The sequence below is a fragment of the Zophobas morio genome, unplaced genomic scaffold, assembly GCF_036711695.1.
Source record: "Zophobas morio isolate AGI-343-1 ecotype UQ-CSIRO unplaced genomic scaffold, CSIRO_AGI_Zmor_V1 ptg000131l, whole genome shotgun sequence".
Lineage (NCBI taxonomy): Eukaryota > Metazoa > Arthropoda > Insecta > Coleoptera > Tenebrionidae > Zophobas > Zophobas morio.
In genome coordinates, this window is record NW_026972236.1 from 149,449 (window position 1) to 168,429 (window position 18,981).

The 18,981-nt window shown below is 26.2% G+C and overlaps 1 protein-coding gene and 1 long non-coding RNA gene across 2 annotated transcripts; both read right to left on the reverse strand.

The window, feature by feature from the left end:
• Window positions 1-6,036: 6,036 nt before the first annotated feature.
• On the reverse strand, window positions 6,037-6,772 carry LOC135145135 (uncharacterized). Its single transcript, XR_010283339.1, has 3 exons — window positions 6,661-6,772; window positions 6,216-6,284; window positions 6,037-6,157 (listed from the first exon to the last, which is right to left on the reverse strand). It is a non-coding gene; the product is annotated as an uncharacterized LOC135145135 (long non-coding RNA).
• A 2,815-nt stretch (window positions 6,773-9,587) lies between these two features.
• On the reverse strand, window positions 9,588-18,643 carry LOC135145148 (E3 ubiquitin-protein ligase MARCHF6-like). The gene is made up of 18 exons (XM_064077246.1): window positions 18,537-18,643; window positions 18,120-18,161; window positions 17,450-17,557; window positions 17,217-17,360; window positions 16,985-17,098; window positions 16,759-16,881; window positions 16,554-16,605; window positions 16,304-16,422; window positions 16,027-16,252; window positions 15,659-15,831; window positions 15,370-15,452; window positions 15,244-15,313; window positions 15,001-15,185; window positions 14,766-14,900; window positions 14,459-14,705; window positions 12,550-12,622; window positions 11,625-11,722; window positions 9,588-9,631 (listed from the first exon to the last, which is right to left on the reverse strand). The coding sequence occupies exons 4-18, from the start codon at window positions 17,287-17,289 to the stop codon at window positions 9,588-9,590; spliced, it is 1,815 nt and encodes a 604-aa protein (XP_063933316.1). The 5' UTR covers window positions 17,290-17,360; window positions 17,450-17,557; window positions 18,120-18,161; window positions 18,537-18,643.
• Window positions 18,644-18,981: the final 338 nt, after the last annotated feature.

Below are 18,981 nucleotides of genomic sequence, written 5' to 3' on the forward strand. Positions count from 1 at the left end.
CCCTGGCCAACTGAAGATGTTGCGATGACGGGTTGTGAAAAGTGCATGTTATTAGGTATTGATGAGCATTCTAAGTTGTGAGGAACTACTGAAATCACATTGCCCTGAACTGGGTAACCGGGAGGTGGTGCTCCTATGTTCCCTTGTAAGTTCACTGAGGAACTTTGTTGGCATAAAAGGGGCACCTGGCAAGGTAAATTTGTGACATAACTGTGTTTCTTAACTAAAATAAAAGAGTTACAAAAATTATATATGAAAATTCTAGTTAAATTAGAAAAAACCTTTTTTGTGTGAGTGTTTTTTCTTTTTTTTATCTTTTTTGTCTTTCTTTTTCTTATAGTGGACTTTCTTATGATGCCCATCAAAAGAAGAAGAGGAGGAGGAGGAGGAACTACAGGCCATCACGTCGCAGCCCTGGGCGCTCCTATATGTTCTGCAGAATGAACATTATCAAGACGAAACAAACGGATAATTACAGGAAAACATCTTACTGTTGTACAACAGTAAAAGCAAACACCTAGTTCGCTCTCCCTCCTAATATATCAAAGTGATTGGCTCACCAGTATTTTACTAAATAGGGTGTCATCCGAACTTACAAAATATGCTTTTTTTTTAAAAAGTTAATTTTTTAAACAAATGGTCCCAGTAGGGTGCAATAAGGAAGCTATAAGCCAGTAGCTTCACTTAAAGCATTAAATTAAAGGGACAGTTACTATTTATTATAGTGTAAGAGGTAAATAGTAACTGCAAAGAGGATGAGGAGGATAAAAATCAAGTGGTATTATGAAACCTTTAGCTATTAACAGATAGAGTGAGACTCAAAAATATACAATTCGTGATTTTCAGTATAGCTAGCACTGTCCATAATTTACAAAACTCTTAATGTTTTAATAAAAAACTTTAAGGTAATAAAAAAAAAAATTATAATTTTAATATATTGACTTTAACACAAAGGAACTTGGTTAAAGGTTTCATTAAGTATGAACTATCACCCTTTAGCGGGTCATTTTTTTAAAACTTATTTTCGGCTTTCTCGGAGTGACTTTCGTAAATAGGTGGGGTACTAATACTTTATATGAGGGTTGAGCACTTGAAGAAGTGGCATGCGCGCATTTTTCCTCTTTGTTTGTTCAATTTGGTCGGGTTGTGCTCCTTAGGCAACTCGAAAATTATTGAATAAGTTATTACAGAGCTTTGTATTAACGATAAACCTATTAAAATTTTTTCTTATATAGAATATATAGTTTTCGGAAACGTAAAGCTTTTAAAAAAAAATTGAGAGTGTAGAATTTGTTGATAATTTTTACTGAATTTATTTTCTATCTGAGTACCAATTATTAGCATTGCCTTTATAGTACTGAGCTTAAAAGAGTATGTGTTTTTGTCGTTACCTTTAATTGTAGGCTACCTTAATGCTATACGCTCGTAGCTCTTATTAGTCTGTCTGTCCTCCGCACAGTTAGATACTTTTCATTATAATTTTTTAAGTCTACAAGCTTTGAGGACAGGCAGTGGTGGATTTTGCTAAGCTTTTAAAATTAGCATTAGTTTTGCGTAATTTTATATTGCTTTCTGTTAATTATTACTATATACATTACTATAATTTAAGCTTATAGTTTTGTATCATAGTGCTTATTGGCAGTCAGGTTATAGCAGTGGGTTTCCACATTAAGTGTTAATCCTGGGCACCATAAATCTAACCATCGCATTTACTTGTGAGGGTGCCCTTAATTAGAATGTCAAGTTTAGAATACCACGGCATGAAAGGGAAACTTTTAAATTGTTAGTTAGATCTACTTTAATAGTCCAGATTTAGTGGAAATATGAGGTTATAACTTTGATGCGCTCATAAAAGTATACTAGAATGAGTGTGCTAAGGATCATTACTTCAGTTTAATAAAGAAGAACCCATGAGACCATCGTAAGGAAACGTGATTTGTTTAAACTGTAATTTGAGTTGAGCAAAGAAGTCACAATATTTTCCAGATAGTGTTCTAAAATTAAAATGTGTTATTTAGAATTTTCTAATAGTAAATATTAGAAACCAAAGTTTTAATAAACTGTCTTCTAATGATTTCTCAGTTAGCTTTATAATAGCCCTATAGTAGGTGACTAATTAGATTAACTTTAAGAGCTAATATTATTGCTCTAACGGCCACTTAGAAGAGAAGAGAGTATAAACTAACTTTTTTCACATTTTGAAGTCGATGATATACTACACAGTACTAAATAAAACAAACTTACTTGTGAAGGCGAAAAGCAATTAATCATCTGCAAGAAATATTGTTGTTAAGAAAATTTAGATAGGGGTACATAAAATGGGTAATTTTTCTTTAGTTCACTTGATCTTTTTTTTTATTGCTAGAAAAATGACTCGAAAATAAAACGGAATTTTATAGTGGAGTGCATATTGACACTACAGACGGTTGATAATTTAAATTATTAATATTTTTTTTTGCCAATTTATATTTCGTTGATACTATACCTATCTCTTATCAAATAATTCTTACTAACTAAAGATTGCTAAATCACGTTATACATTCTTCCTGTTGTAGCTTAATAACGTCATGTAACTTTAAATTTACTTTATGCATATAAATTATAAATGCAAAACTAATAATGCACAAAGATTTTTAATATAAAGCAAGTTTAACGTGTAATTGCAATATCATTCGTTATCATGCAAAAATGCCTGGTCATTCATTTTGGGAAGGTTTTTTGTTTAAAATATTCTTTGATAGCCACTAATGAAGGCTTTAAATGCGAGCAGGTGCTGAGGCATTTCATGGATTAGAAAGTCATAATCAATAATTGTTTTGTAAATTGAATGTTACAGTAACGAGCCAAGTAGTTGTGAGCCTTCTACTATTAAACAAAGTTTTTCCCTTACTTTTCTACTCCTTTGTCTTTTACCTCTTGGTTTCGTCTACCGGGTTAACAACTAGTTTAAACCAAAAAACAAACAAATAAGAGGTACTAAATCGAATAACGAAATCTAGTAATTTATAGGGTTTCTGCTTAAACTAAGTTAATAATTATATAGACGCCAGATTTAAAAGTAGAATATTAAGGATGCAGAAGAGTAAAATGGGGTTTCAGCGAAACTGACAAGCTACTAGTGTGCAGTAAATACTTTTTGGCCCCGCAACATAAGACAATATTAGTAACTCTCTTTCAGCTCTTGTTTTCTTTTAGCGTCTGTGCGGATATGCAACCTAATAAGAAGCATACATATAGTCATTTAAAATTAGTCTGGGGGGCGATTAATTATGTCAATATAATAACCTAACTGAAAGTCTAATCTTAACTGAGAAACTAGATAACTTCTTAGGAAAATTGTTAAGTGTAGTCAACTGCACTATAAACTCACTATATTTTATTACAATATATATTTTAAAACATTGGTTTCCACAATAATATAAAGAAAAGAAGAAAATATATAAAAAAAGATTACAGCACCCTTATACTTAAGAGTTTTTATGATATTAAGAAAAAATAATTGTATGTATTCTTTTATTTATTCATATTGCGAACTCTGCGAAAATACTGAAACGGTACAATGTGAGTTAATTTGAAGGTCCCTCGTTAGTCCCCATGATGCCTTTATATAATCCGTTTCCTAGATGCTTAAGAGCCGTTTTCGCTTCCTAGTTTAAATAATAAAAAACTCTCAATTATATTTAAGTAAATATTATTACCTCACAAGCTGCATTAAGTTCCTGACCAGGAGTGAGATTGGTCTTCTCCTTAACTGCATCTTTAACGTTTTCTTTAGCAGCCTTTGCGTGATCCTTTGCGTCAGCCATGTTGCACAATTTACTTGAGTTAAAAGCTGAATCTGAAGCAATATTTATATTGTTTCCTTACCAAAAAATTCTAAATGTTAAAATTTTAGGTTTACTTTCCAAATTAATATGGTTTATTGAAGGAAAAAGATGATTAGTGGTAAAAATTTTAAAATTTAACCTTTATAAATATATAAACATGCTTTTTTTAGGTCTTTAAAAATGGCAATGGGCCGTTTATTTTACCAATAGGTTGGCATTTATAATTTTTGCCCACATGCGCTAAACATTTATAACTTTCCCTTCTTAGGGGTTATACTTTGCCAACGATAAGTAAAAAACTTAATATAGATTTAATAACCACCTAAAGATAGTGTATTTCTAAGAATTCAGGACTTTCTAATTATTAAAAGAGGAACGAAGTGGCATTTACAGTTTACCTTTTAAATAATTATGTTTAGGTTTTATCTTTATATGCAAACCTTAATAACACGTTAATTCTGCTACTATTATTTTAGCAGCAAGTTTAAGGTCTTAAAAAGGTTTCCTTGAAAAACAAAACATTAACAAATTAATTACTTGGGTAATAAATAAGGTGGGACAAGTTAATGTTGAGCCTTGTTTAGTAAATTAATCGCCGTTTAGAAGAAAGGTTGAAGTAACTGGTATCGTTAAATTTCGTAAACATGTGCAAAAACTTCACCTCATTTAGTATGCATTAATACATAATTTATTTTAACTTCAATAAAACAGTTTTTAATTAATTCAAGTCAGAGCTATACTACGATTGTCGATGTAAATTTTTTACGTCTTCTCTTCATATGGCTTAATGTTAATACATTTAATATTTTAAAATCCCTATCAAGGACTTTTCATCTAATCCAGTCGCGTGCTGTACTATGAGCTGCCGTTAAAAATGTTTATCCATATATATTATTGTGTTTCTTTTATTAAATAGTACTTCTAAAATTATAAACATTTAAATACTAAGGTGCGTAAAAACATTAATCACTCGGGTCACAAGAGAAGTAAATAGAGAGCAGCGACATAATTTTATGGGGTTATTAGCGTCACACCTAACTTAAATCACACTACCCCCAAGTTAAAGAGCTTGTCGTTAATGTATTGTAGTGTTCACTAACGACACATATTCACAAGTAAAATCATCTTGAACCAACCCACTCACAAATTACAACAGATGTAAACAAAAGGGTCCTTATTCCTTGTTATCTTTTATTGCCCAAGTGAGACCCACAATAACACTCATAATAACATTATAATTGATTTAATACGTAAATACGTCATACTGGTATTAAGAAAAGTCGTAGTAGCTCAGCGCTTAAGAAGGGGCGCCCCTTTCCAGTCTTTGATAGTTGCACATTCATACTCAACCCCATTTATTCCAGTACAGCATCTTTAGTATTGAGCAAGAGCATTACGTTATCGCAAATGTTAGCAAAGAGAATTAAAATATATTAAAATTTAGGAAGGTTGGTAACCCAAAAAAATAAAACGGTGAAAACTCGAAAAATTATTAGAAGCAATATTTAAAGTTTTTGCAGACTCGTTAAAGTTAAAGTTAGTGCCCTCTATAAGTAACTTCCTACTCTTTTTTGGAACAGAAGTCGGACAAACTAGTTAATTGTATAGTCTCTTCTGATATATGGTTATAGATGGATATTAAAATATAGCTAGGCAACCTTGGGAAGCAGCTTAAAAAGCAAAATCAGATCACATGAGTAAAACAGACTTTAAACTTTATAATTCAACGTTTATACAACCTTTAATAAATTACTGAATTAATTTAAAAGTACATCAAATTAATGTGTAAACGAATAACAGAAGGAAGCTCATGTAAAGCTTGTTAATATAATAAAAGTGTAAACCAGAATATTTTTATTAAAGTATATGAAAATATAAAATAAAAGCCGTTCTCCCCAATCCTTACATTCGTTGTTCCTTAATAAAAACATGTTACGTAAGCAAATTCAGTGACTTCGTTGGACTAAAGATACAATAAGAAAAATTTAATGTACGGCAGCAGCTTATATTATCTTGTCCCTTTCTTTTCTGATAGGAGTAGGAACAAAAATATAAGACGTTGTGCACTACAAAAACTTAACAAACATTGCTTATATTTTTAAACTTGGCATTAGCAAGCAAAAAATGCTTCTAACTTTTTACTAAATGCATTTACATAATGTTGCTTCAAAAAAACCGAATTCCTTTTTGCACTTTATTCCAAAATTGCAACGGCTTTATTATATAACTTAAGCTCTATGAAGTTTTTCCGATTTTAGTCTTCCTAATAAAGCTTTTAGAGCGTGCTGGAAGGTATCAGTAAACATCGTCGAGCATTTTTGAAGACAAACCTTAAGTTTTAAAAAAAAACCTCAAAGTTACTTATTAAAAAAAACCTAATAATTCTACTTTTTCGTTGTTCATAAGCAGGGGGCTGGGTCTCTGAACGCAAGTTTCAAAACAACTGTTTGTCATGTACTTATTAAACAAATAGTCACTAAGCAACCAAAAATAAAACTATATTTAAATGAATGACAACTTTTATATTTAAAATTTAAAAAAAAAAAAAAAAAAGGAACTGACATAAGTTACTAAGAAATTTTAGTTTAGAAGGGGAAATAATAAATCTGTATATAAAACCTAGTGACTATAAAAAAATTAAGTATAATAATAAAGTAAACTGTATAAAACAGTCAGTTATGTCTATTACAAAAAATCAATATATATCAGTGACTTGTACACAGTTATTATATAAGTATGTGTGTTTATCCAGTGAACTTGTGAATTAAAAATAATTTTAATCTTTTCACTTCGTAAAAATATTATTCTTAGACAAAAGCTTTCTCTTTCTAACCTGTAAAAAAAACTGATAATTCTGTATCGCAAATCTATTTTGAAGGGAATCTTTCGCCTGTTCAGGAGTTAACTGAGACAACTCCGAAAGTTCGAGATCTTCAAACGCCATTACGACAACAGTAACTTACCGCTCGCCAAGCTCGACTTTTATGCGTAGAAACAACGTGTCAGTCTCATAGTTATGGGGCAGAGATAGACAACCCTTTGTAATATTAACGTTAGCTATAGTATATTTAATATTGGCCTTAAAGAAATTTAATATTGGTTTTATAAAGTCATTTTAATTCAAGTGCTATAAAATATTTAGTTCAATTTGGTAGGCAAGTCAAATTATTTAAGAAATTTTATTTTACTAGAATTCCTTTTGATTACCTTGATTTTATGCTACCTAATTACTTTTAAAAGGGAAAATAACCTTATTATTGCAATGTTTATAATATGTAAACACGAGTCTTTAATTTTATGTAATACGCTCTTCGTTAACCGGACCTTTTGTCTATTGTGCTGATGCTTGAATACCCTTCAATAGACAATTTATATAGCCAAGGATAACACGTTTAAAGCTAATAGAACTATTAAATTCTTGCCATTTTAAGAACAAGGATATAATGTAAAAGGTTTTTTTCCATGATAAACTTACTATTATTTTATTTTTTTTATTTGACGTGTAGTACTATTTATTAAAAATAAATTTTCGGCCTTAAATAATATAAGTGCTTCTAATAATTTATTTATCGCCTACGAAGCCTACCATGATCGGCTTTTTAAATTTTTGTATTGGGTGTCTATATAACGTTACTTCAAAGACAGTTCTAATGCAAACAGTCGCATGGAATATGAGGTTATCAACATAATTATTCAAATATACGACATTTATAGAAATAAATAGGTATATGTGCTAATATTACTTTTTTTAATCCTCTTGATCTTATTTTCTGTAAGTTTTAATTTGGTGCTCCTAGAAAGTTCAATATTATCAAATAAATTTCTACATTACTTTTAGTACTTCAACCACATAGTTATATTACGTTAAAGACTATAGTATATTTTATTGTTATATTATATAACGTATTGTTGTATATATACTGTCGAGGGCTTCCGACCTGTAAAAATAAAAATAAATTTTATATAACCAAATATTGCTTTATTTTCATTGTATTTATTAAGCGGAAGTTGTATTAATTAATTAATTTTCCTAGAAGCCTAAATATAAATAGGTTCTTTTGTTTTTTCTTTTACTGTAAATTTTTAGTTAAACTATAGGGTTTCTACCAATAAAGCAAGCTAATGGGCTTCTTACGCGGTTGATTAATGCGCTGATTTAGGGGCTTTTAGTTAAAATGAGCTTAACGAGACGTCATGATTACATCCTTAATAATATTAGGGTGTGTCTCGGATAACGTGAATTACCTTGTTAGTATGATCCTGATATGGCTTGGCAAAATCAGCTATTTTCCCCTGGTATTGCAATATATGATGCACACGAGCCCTTTAACGATATTAATCCTTTGCATAGTACTACTTGACGTCTAAGTGCCGGTACCATTTTCTTCCATTGCGTGTAATTATCTTAAATTTAGTTAACAGTCCCGCTATTCAACATATATTACAGCACTTCAAGAGTAAAATATCCAGCTTCTTCTATTTATGAAGCAAATACTTTTATTCCAATTCTCTTATATGGGATGCAAATACGTTTGTTATAATTCTTCTGTCTATTTCCACTACATAGCTAGTATCAGAGAAAACTCGAAGTTTAATGGTGTTACTTTTGGCAGCTTCACGGCACCACCTTAATACATCAAAACAATTGTTGCGGCTTAGAAGGTTTTTAAAGTTGAGTAAGTTAATATCATGGCCATAGCTAAAGTTGCGAAGATTCCGAAATTGCAACCAAGGTCTATATAGGAATCTAATTTTCTTTCCCATGGGCGTTAGATACTTATAACTAATAAGAGAAGAGTTACCCTTGCACTTCCCTCTTTAATTAATACGCCTTTATATACTCATATAAAGTAAAATGGCAGACCTTGCAACTGTCATTAATAAGAGTGCTTCAAGGGTTTTCTTTTATATAGCGCATTTAAATAGTGCTTCCGTAGCCATAATTTTTTGTTTCATTTTTTAATGACTTTTATGTTTTTTTAAGCTATTACGATGCTGCTAAGGTTTTTTTTTGTTAACCTTGCCAACCAGAACATCTAATTTTGCTATTCGTTTCCTTATGACTGAGCCAGACTTGTTCCGACGTTCAAGTCTACTATCTATAATTCATATAAAAAATTTTTTAAGCGAAGGTGTTGTCATCTAAAGTTCACTACTTCATTGAACATTGCAAACAAGCAGAAAAAAAAGTTTCGTAGCCTGTTATTACGTGAATAATTCTTTTCCGTTTTAATGGCAATTCCCTGATATGTCGTGGAGAATAAAAGTTTCAGTTGACCAGAAATAAAAGGAGGCCTTTGCTTTTTTTTTTTTAAAGCTATTATGATGATATTCTATAAGTATATGGGAGGCGGGTACGTACCGTGGGCAGGGGCTGCATTATGTTTAAAGAAAAAAGTCTATTTCAACTAAAGTTATTATTGCCAAGTAGATAGTTAAAATCTCGTAAATTATTAAGAATAATTTTTAATAAATTATAAAACTTAAAATAAATTAAAAATAAAAAGAATTTTTATTAAATTATCAAAAAAATAATTTCGTATAAAATATAAGCTATAATAAATTTTTCTTTGAAAATATAGACTACATAGTTGAATATATTATAAACGCTGTTAATGTTATTTGTAAAAGTCAGAATTCTTTTACAAATTACACATTTAAAAAAAATTAATAAAATTTAAATAACTCATAAATATTGAAAATGACTTAAATTAATCGCTAAGAAAAAGATTTTTATTGTCAAATTTAAAGTAAATGTGACTACTGCGTATTCAGAGAAATAGGTTCCTCCCTACCTCGAGATCCTATAAAGTAATAAATAAAATCACTTTTATATAAAATTAAGCTTTAACAAAATTAACAATTAACAATAAATTTTTTAAATTAGTATTAAAAGTTGATTTAAAATTTAAGGAAACTACCAAAAGATAATCTTTATTTAATTAGTTTTTCTACAGATAAATTTTAGAATTAACTTAAATTATAAAAAAATTAGAAAAATTTAAAATTTAATAAGTTCGGTATTCTTTAAACTTATTATAAGATAAATTTAATGTGTAAAAGTTAAAGTTTTTATAAATTTAAAAATTACTTTTAAGGATTTTTATAAGAAAATTTTAATAACTTTGCATCCTTTTATAATAAAATTTTACTTTCGCTAAATAAAATTCTTATAATAAGTTACTTTTGATATACTATTATAACAACAAAGAAATAATAAATCTAATTATAATAAATTTACTATAATTTTCTACAGTTAGAAAAATCAATTGATTTACTTTACATTGACGTTAAGAAGAAATTTTAATAAATATATTCAAATAACTTTAAATAAATTACTTTTAAAAAATAGCAATAAAAAAAATTATTAAAGATTACATTTCTTTATAATTTTTAGTAAGTGACTACAAAATATTGAATCTCAACTAAAAAGTAATTAATAAATTATTACAAAACAGAAAATAAAGAAAAGTATTAGATTATATTAAAAAGATAATTTTAAGTAAAGTTACCAATCCCTGAAAATTCATAAATTATTTTTCATGTACAAAATATTTAACAATAATAAAATTAAATTTACAAGTAAAAAAAATTAAATTGTTAAAGGGAACAAAAGGTTTCATCAACAAAAAAAAAATTTAAAATCTGTAAACTTTAATTAAAGTAGTCCTAAAACTTATATAATTTACTTTTCAGTTATCGCCAAAAAATTTAAATTAAAAAATTAAAAATAAGAAAAATTATTAAAATTAAACTAATAACGAAATTTTTTTTTTATTGTAGTAAATTTTTTATACTTTTAGTTAATACTAAGAATTAAGAAAACCACTGAAATTAAATCCAAAGAAAATTAATTATAAGTAATAAAAAAATACATATATAAAAAGAAATTTAAAATCCGTAAACTTTTATAATAATAATAAAATTTATAATTTTACTTTCAATTTTGGTAGAAATTTAAATTTAAATTTAAATTAAGTAAAAATATAAGGAAAAAGAAAACTATAAAAATTAATTTATAAATTAAAATTATTTTTATTTTTATTTATGGTATACCCATTCGTCTGTAGAATTTTAAATAAAATTAAATTTAATTTTGAAACTTTTTTAGTAGTAATAATAAATTTATATATACAGTTTTAACAGAAATTAAAAAAATAAAAAACTAACACATTTAAACTTAGCTTTATACAATTTTTAATAAAATTCAAAAAAATACTTTTATTTATACACAAACAAAAAATTAATTTTATTTAAAAATTATTTTAAATTTTAACATTTTTTTAAATTAATAATTTGGTTACACAAAATTATATAATTTAAATAATTTACTTTTAATATAAATACAAAAAATAACAGAAAAACTCAATAACTATTTTAGGAATTGTAACAAATTTGTTAATACAAAAATAATAATTTACTATTTTGTATAGAGAAAACGATAATAATAAAAAACTAAATATAAATAATCAAAAAGTTAAAAACCTTTTACTTACGGAAAATTAATTGAACAAAATAAATTAAATTAAAGAATTACTTTTTTATAATTTAAAAAAAAACTTAATTAAATTTTTTAAAATTAAAAACTTTTTTATATACGAAAAAAAATTAACCAAAATTAAATAAGATTAAAAAAATTTATAACCAAAATTATTTTATAGGAATTGTAATAGAATTAATTAGAGATAAACAAAATTAAATACAAAAAAATTATTTTTCAATATAAAAGAAAAATAAGAAAACCAACTATAACTGATTTATAAAACAAAGTTTTGACGATTTTAAAGAATCCAAAACCTTTATAATTTCGTAATTCTCTATTAATCAAATACTTTTCGTCCCGAATCGTGTCGTGCAGTCGTACGAAATACGAACGCAACTTATTAGTCGACTGCCTTTTTTATTTAAATGTAAAAAGTTTATTAAAAATAATTTAATTTAAGAATTTTAATTTCTGTAAAAAAAAATTATTAAATCATTTTTGTATTATAATATTTATTTATTATTAAATAAAAATAAATCAAAAGTTTTAAAAATAAAGTTAAAAAATAATCATCTGTTCCTCATTTAATAGTAAAATTAACATAAAACTAATTTTGAAACTTCAAAATTTATTTCTACTTTAAGAAAGTTGGCAAATTTAGTTATAAAAATATTTGATTACTTGAAATTATTTTATAGTTTTGTAATTATTGTCTAGAAAGATTTACTTTCTCGTGAAAATAATTTAAAATTAACTATAATAATTCTAACAATGCACGCAATCTTAAAACGAAACTTAATTTTTAATATAAAAAAAAATAGTATAATTTTTAGTAAAAATAATATTTTATAAATGCTCAGAAGCTACAAAAGATATTGCCAATGAGAAATTTTTTGGATAGTTATTATTTTAAATTCATAATTGTCGAATAATTAACTTTCTAAGCAAATATTATAAATATTTCTGGTTGCGTTAAAAAATATAAATTTGATTATATTAAAAGTATAATTAATTCAGAGATTTTAAAAATAAATTATAAATTTCTGAGTAATAAATTTATAGTTGATGTACAAATTTTCTTCTACTATTAACATTTAAAAGTAAATATTGTACATCCACACAATAAATAATGATAAATAATATAATAATTAAAAATAATATTTAAAAAAATATAAATAAAAAAATATTATACAATAAAAAAGTGTAATTACTATTATTATTAAAAGTAAAATAAAGTACCAGCATATACAAAAAAGCATCAGAGCAGAGTAGCTGAATCTTGAAAGCAGGGTTCTTATATAAGCAGACTCCACTAATAATAATGAAAAAATATGAAATATTGAATAAAGTTCCGATTAAGTTTAGTAAAAAATATAAAAAACAAAAAAAAAATTATTAAGTTTACTTGCTTCCCTTTACAATATTAAAAAAAAATAATTCAAAGAATAATAATTATTAGGGATAAAAAATATATATATAAACTTTTTTTTTAATATAATCAAAAAATTACTTTTTCACAAAATACATAAAAAAATTAAAAATATTAATACAACTTATTCATATAATAAAAAATTTTAAATTATAAATAATAAAAAATACTAAAAAATTTATAAAAAGTTATTAAATTATAATAATAATAATAATAAATATTTAAAAATATATAAAAAAAGACGAAAAGTTAATACAAATTTATTAAAATATAATAAAAAATAATAAAAAATATACACATAAAGTAAAAAGTTATTACATATTTATTTATTTATCGTAAATCATAAATATATAAAAAGTCATACAAATTTTATAAATTATAATAAATTATAAGAAATACATAAAAAGTCAAAAAGTTAATACAAATTTATTAAATAATAAAATTTTATAATATTGAAAAAAATATAAATAATAAATAATAGAAAAGCAGTAAGTTTAGTAGAAAATAATCAACTAATTTTAGTTTTATTATTATTCAATAGTAAATAATGGAGAAGAAAAAATTTTTTTTCTTATTTTATTAAAGTTTTACTATTTATATATTTTCTTGTTATTCATATTAAATAATATACAAAGTTTTCTTTTTCTTATATAATACTTTGAAAGTACATTTATATATAAAAAAGTTTTGTTTTTTCATATTATTATAGTAAAAAGTAAACAGTATTTCAAATTTTCTTATTTTCTTATTTTATTACATTTAAAAGAAAAAATTTTTATTATATTTAGTTTTCTTAATATCTATAAGTAAATGATATACAAAAAAGTCTTCTTTTTTTTTAATGTTTTAAAAGTAAATAATTTACAAAAAGTTTTATTATAGTATTTTTTTATGGCCAAAAGTAAAATAACAAACAAAATAATAAATTTATTTAAAAATTATATTTATTGTAAATAATAAAAATTTTAATATCAAGAAATAAAAAATAATAATTTTACTTTATGTATATTTTTACTTAAAATTCATTATTTCATTATATTTATATTTTATACTTAATAGTTATATATTTTATGTTAATATAAAAAAAATTTATTTATACTTTCAGTAACAGACTTTTCTTTTTATAAAAGTTTTGTTATATAATGAATAATAATTTTTTCTTAATACTTTCAATAAGAAACTTTTTTATTTTTAATACAAGTTTTTGTTAGATAATAAATAATAAGGGTTTTTTTGTCACTATAATAAACTTTACTTTTTTTTTTTTATAAAAGTTATTATGCGTGTAATCAAATTTTATGTTTATTTCGCTAAGAAACTTTTTTATTTATAATAAAAGTTATAATGATAATATTATTTTATTTATACTTTCGATAACGAAAACATCATTACAACTTTATAATTTTTTCATAAATTCGTTTAATAAATAATAAAAATAAAATTGAACATAAAAACTTTTTATATATATTTAACAATTTTTTTATTTTTTTTTTATAAAATATAATTTTTTACTTTTATTTTTTATTTCTATAATTTGCAATTTACTTTTATATTTATTATTTATAATAATAATAATAATAGTAGTAGTAAACGCTCATAAAAAGAGTGTACTTTTTTTCATTAAATTTATTTACTCTTAATTGTCATTACGAAAAGTTGCTTTAAAATAATGAAAAAAATAATATTCATAAAGTTGATAAAAAAATAAGCCTCTTGCACCAAAATGAGGAAGGAGCCCGCGCGTGACAATGTACGGAACGCTCAGGAAAAGCCCCAACAACCGAATAAGAGGTAAAGCCACGTGGCTAGTCAGTCGGTCCAATTGGAATTCCCCCATCACTATACCGCTTCGTTGATTGGCAGCATTGACACGCGCATCGTCAAGAAGAGAACGAAGGGGCGCCACTTGGCCGGACATGATAACACACGCGACCAGTTTCATGAGAACAGCGCCCAATGCCCAAATCTGGCCAATGATATTTTAATGTAAAAAAAAATTGAATAGAAGAATTTATAATAAAGTAACCTGAAAATAATTAAATAGCGCAGCTTCATTGGTTGAAACAAAAAGCGGAGCAATAAATGTGAGTTCAAAGAGAGCGCCCAAAAGAGATGGAAGGACCAATCCAAATGCAAGAAGAGCCCCAACATATTGAAGAAGCTACAAAGTCGAGAAAAGTGATAGAGAAAATACTTTAATTAAATATTCGGAAATAACGTTGATAAAACTTGTAGCCAATAGAATTATAGAGAAAACCAACAATGTTGAAGCATACTCCGATGGGCGCTTTCAAAACGACCCCCCTCCAATCATATCCCAGAAGTTTTGCGCTAACATTATAAGCGCCAATGACGATGAAGACCACAGAGAGCCCAAACGCAAAGTTATAAAAGTCGTTTAGCGATTGATTGAACACATAAAAAAGCACCCATCGGCCAATAATAACTAAATTATAAATTTAAAATAAGCGGATTGGTGGGCTAAAAAACAGCATAAAACATACCAGGAGCCGTAAGAACGATAACAGCCAATGAAAAGAGTGAAAGCCACATGAGCACAATAAAAAGAAAAATCTACCAATTATAAAAGATTAAAAGAATCAATAATAATAATGAAAGAAAAAACGTACCCGCATTAGAAAATACGGAGGTTTATATGCAACGCCTCCAAAAGAATCTTCGCAATGCTTCTTTTTATCCAATGAGGTGTTCCCTTTATTGATGAGTAGTATCAATGTTATTATTGAAATATAAAATTTATTAGCAGTTCAATGTTTTATTATTAATTCATTATCCAGTAAAACTTTCTTTACTTATTATAATGTTCTTATGAATATTTATTTGTTCTAAAAAATTCATTAATGTTTAGACAAAAAAGTCCAAATAAAGAAACATAAAATTTCGATATAAAAATATAACCGAGAAGATAAGAATGGATCCTCAACAACTGAGATATTTTCAAAAGCCACCAATGAAGGACTTGCTTGCAAACAGACTGAAGATCAATAGAACGCAAAACTCGTGGAAGCAGCCAATGAAAGATAAGCAATTCAACAGGAGCGTTAAAAAGAGGAGCCCCGTCCAATGGCAGTCTGTCATAAAATATTATTATCATAATTTTTATTATCATAAATAAAAAAGCGTATAAACAGTGAAATAGAAAATTCTTTTATTACATGCACAACACATTTAATAATGAAAATATAAATAAAAGGTTACATATTATTATAAGTTCGTTAAAAGTTGTGCAGATAAAAAGTTATCGAGAAAAAATAATGAAAACAAACTCCAGCGGACGCCGTGCGTATATGTAGCTTAGCAGGAAACGGTTGGCCTTCAAAGGCATGAAAACCAAACCGCCAATCGTTGTCGCATATAGCACCAGCGAAAAAACGAATCTACGCGCGTATTGGTGCAGGGGGATCACCAACATGTCTCTGATTGGCTCAAAAGAAGGATCATTAGGATCCCGCAGGAACCAGAGAACGCCCGGCCTCAGTTCTTTACGAAGAACTACCAAAATAATAATGAATATATAAAAACATTGAAAAAAAAGTGCAACACCAAATATAAAAGAGGCAAAGTGCGTTATATAAAGCATCCCAACCAACCAATGGAGAAACAAAGAAGTTATTGGGTATCTATGAAAAAAAAACACGCGCGCAGAAAAGTTCGTCCGTAACCTGAAAAATAATAATGCGAAAAGAAAAAAGTACCAAAGAGAAAGAAAACAGCTGATAAGTGGATAAAAATAGAAATTAATTTAAAACGTTTTTGATTGGTCAGAAAATAGGCAATAAAAATTATGGGTCACCAGCTGACAGAACAGTAGTCTATCCACCAACCACAGATAGCGGGAAACAGCCCTTTCATTATTATTATTTACTATTGTTATTAAAGCTTCATTGCAAGAGAAGTAACGTAACAAAAAATTTTATGAATTTTATTATCGCTATCATTATAAAGAAAACGTTGATCTACTGTTTCTCTAAATATTTTGATTTTTAGAAGCTACCTACCCAATTCGGCCGTCAGCAAGCCAAATACTTTGACGTACATGCAGGCCAACTCCAAAACTTTGTCCACCCGCGCTAAAAAGGTAGACCTTCCCCTGTTGATAATAGCAAACGTCCGACGAATTACTAAAGGACCAATTAAAAATTTACACAAGTATCCACCAATGAATTTAATATAAATTTAATAGTAATCAAGTTGGCAAAAAAGCAAGTGATAAACTAAATGCACCAATAGCAAGGAGTGTGAGAGATAGATAGCCAATCAGCGAAGTAAAAAGAACGGTCCAGTCAGAGCGGGCGATAATATTCACTGCTTTTCTCAGCAATAAAAGTTTGGAGTGCACTGAAAAAATAAATATAACTATTCCATAGGAAACCAGCCAATTAGGAATATATATTTTAATAACGCGACTATTATGATCAATTATAAGTTATAGTTAAAAAGTTATATATCCTCATACGCAAATGTTGGGCGTTGGTGAGAAGGAGAGACCCAACACAATAAGGAAGAAACACAAAAGTTCCCACCACCATAGAAGAAACAAATATTGCCCAAAACAAGTTCTCGAATAGAAGGCGGAGAGGCCCAGTAAACCCCAAAACTTCTGTGGAATAGTACAAAAAAATATGGAACACCAAAAACGAATGAGTGATAATAGAAATACTTCCATAAAAATAATGATAGTAATAATACCAACAACGGAACTCTCTTCGGCGGCATTAATAAGAAAGTTTGGAATAAAATTTTCATTTTCACCTTCACTTTCACTATTTTCTTCGCCATCAGATTCACGAATGACAGCTGATGACAATAATAATACAATAAAAGTTAAGAAGTGAATTATGTAATTTTTCACTAATAGTGTTCAGTACTTCTATGTATTAGCTGAAAGACTTTCCGATTGGTTAATGTGCACGTGTTTTTTCATTATACGAATAAATTTTATATAAAGCTTTTTTTTCTGACTTTTAAATTTATTATTGTAATATCTCTTTATAAATATAAACTTTTAGAAAGTTTTATTAATAGTAAATAATACATATTACAAAAATTTATGATTTTTCATTATGTTTACTGCGAAAATAAACATTTATAGATTTTTTAATATAAACTTTTGATATTATTTTTAATAGTATAAATTATTTACCATAAGCTTCATTATAAAAATATATACAGCAAAAGCGACTTTTGATTGGGTTATTAGGAAAATTACTATAAATAAAAAATATAAAAAAGAACTGCTAATTGGATACTCAGAAGCCAGATATATACTATTTATTATAATTATCATCATTATTATTATTTTTCTATTTATATAAATAAAGCGTAAGAAAAAAGTCTCTTTTTCATAAAAACTTCTTACCAGCATCACCAATAGAATCACTTCTTTCACTTTGATTCCAAGCTTAAGAAAAGCAAAGATCATTAAAAAAAATTGAACTTTATTGTTATGAAACATATACGAAAAATAAAAAAAAAATAAAAGTGTTTTACTTTTGCTGCTATTAATATTTTGTTGAGTAAATACTTATTACCAATTCTTTCATTATTTTTAATGAATAACTTTTATGGAAAATTATGATTTTGTATATAAATATATTTTTAAGTTCTCTATTAAACTTTTTACTTTTTCCATAAACTTTTTGAAACTTATTAAAAGTAAAAGTAAATACTTTACTTTCTATTATATTTATAACTTTTATAAAACTTTTTTGCTTTAATAGTTTATTTTTATAGTATTTTTAAAAGAATGCGAAGTTTAGTGTATGAGTATATATACTCGATAGACTTTTCGAAGAAGGAACGCTTGCACTCGCCTCTTCCGCCACGTGAGGGTGTCGAGCTACTAGAAACTCGCGAAAATGCGGATCTTCGTTGCTGCGTTCTACTATTCTGCACAAAAATATATAAAAAATATTAAAAAGTATAATCTTATATAAAACTAATAAATAACTGTAAAAATAAAAAGTTTACTATATAAACTTTTATAAAACAAAAATATGTAGAATAGTAATAAATATATATATAATAAAATTTTTCTAGAGTAAATATTATAAAAAAAGAATTTTTCTTAATATATTTTTTAAAAATATATTAAAAAACTTCACAAATGTATAAAAAACTTTAATAAAGTAAAGTTATTATAAAATAATAATACACAAGTTTAGTAAAAATACAATATATATAAAAATAAATATTAATAATTATAAAAAATAAAAAATACG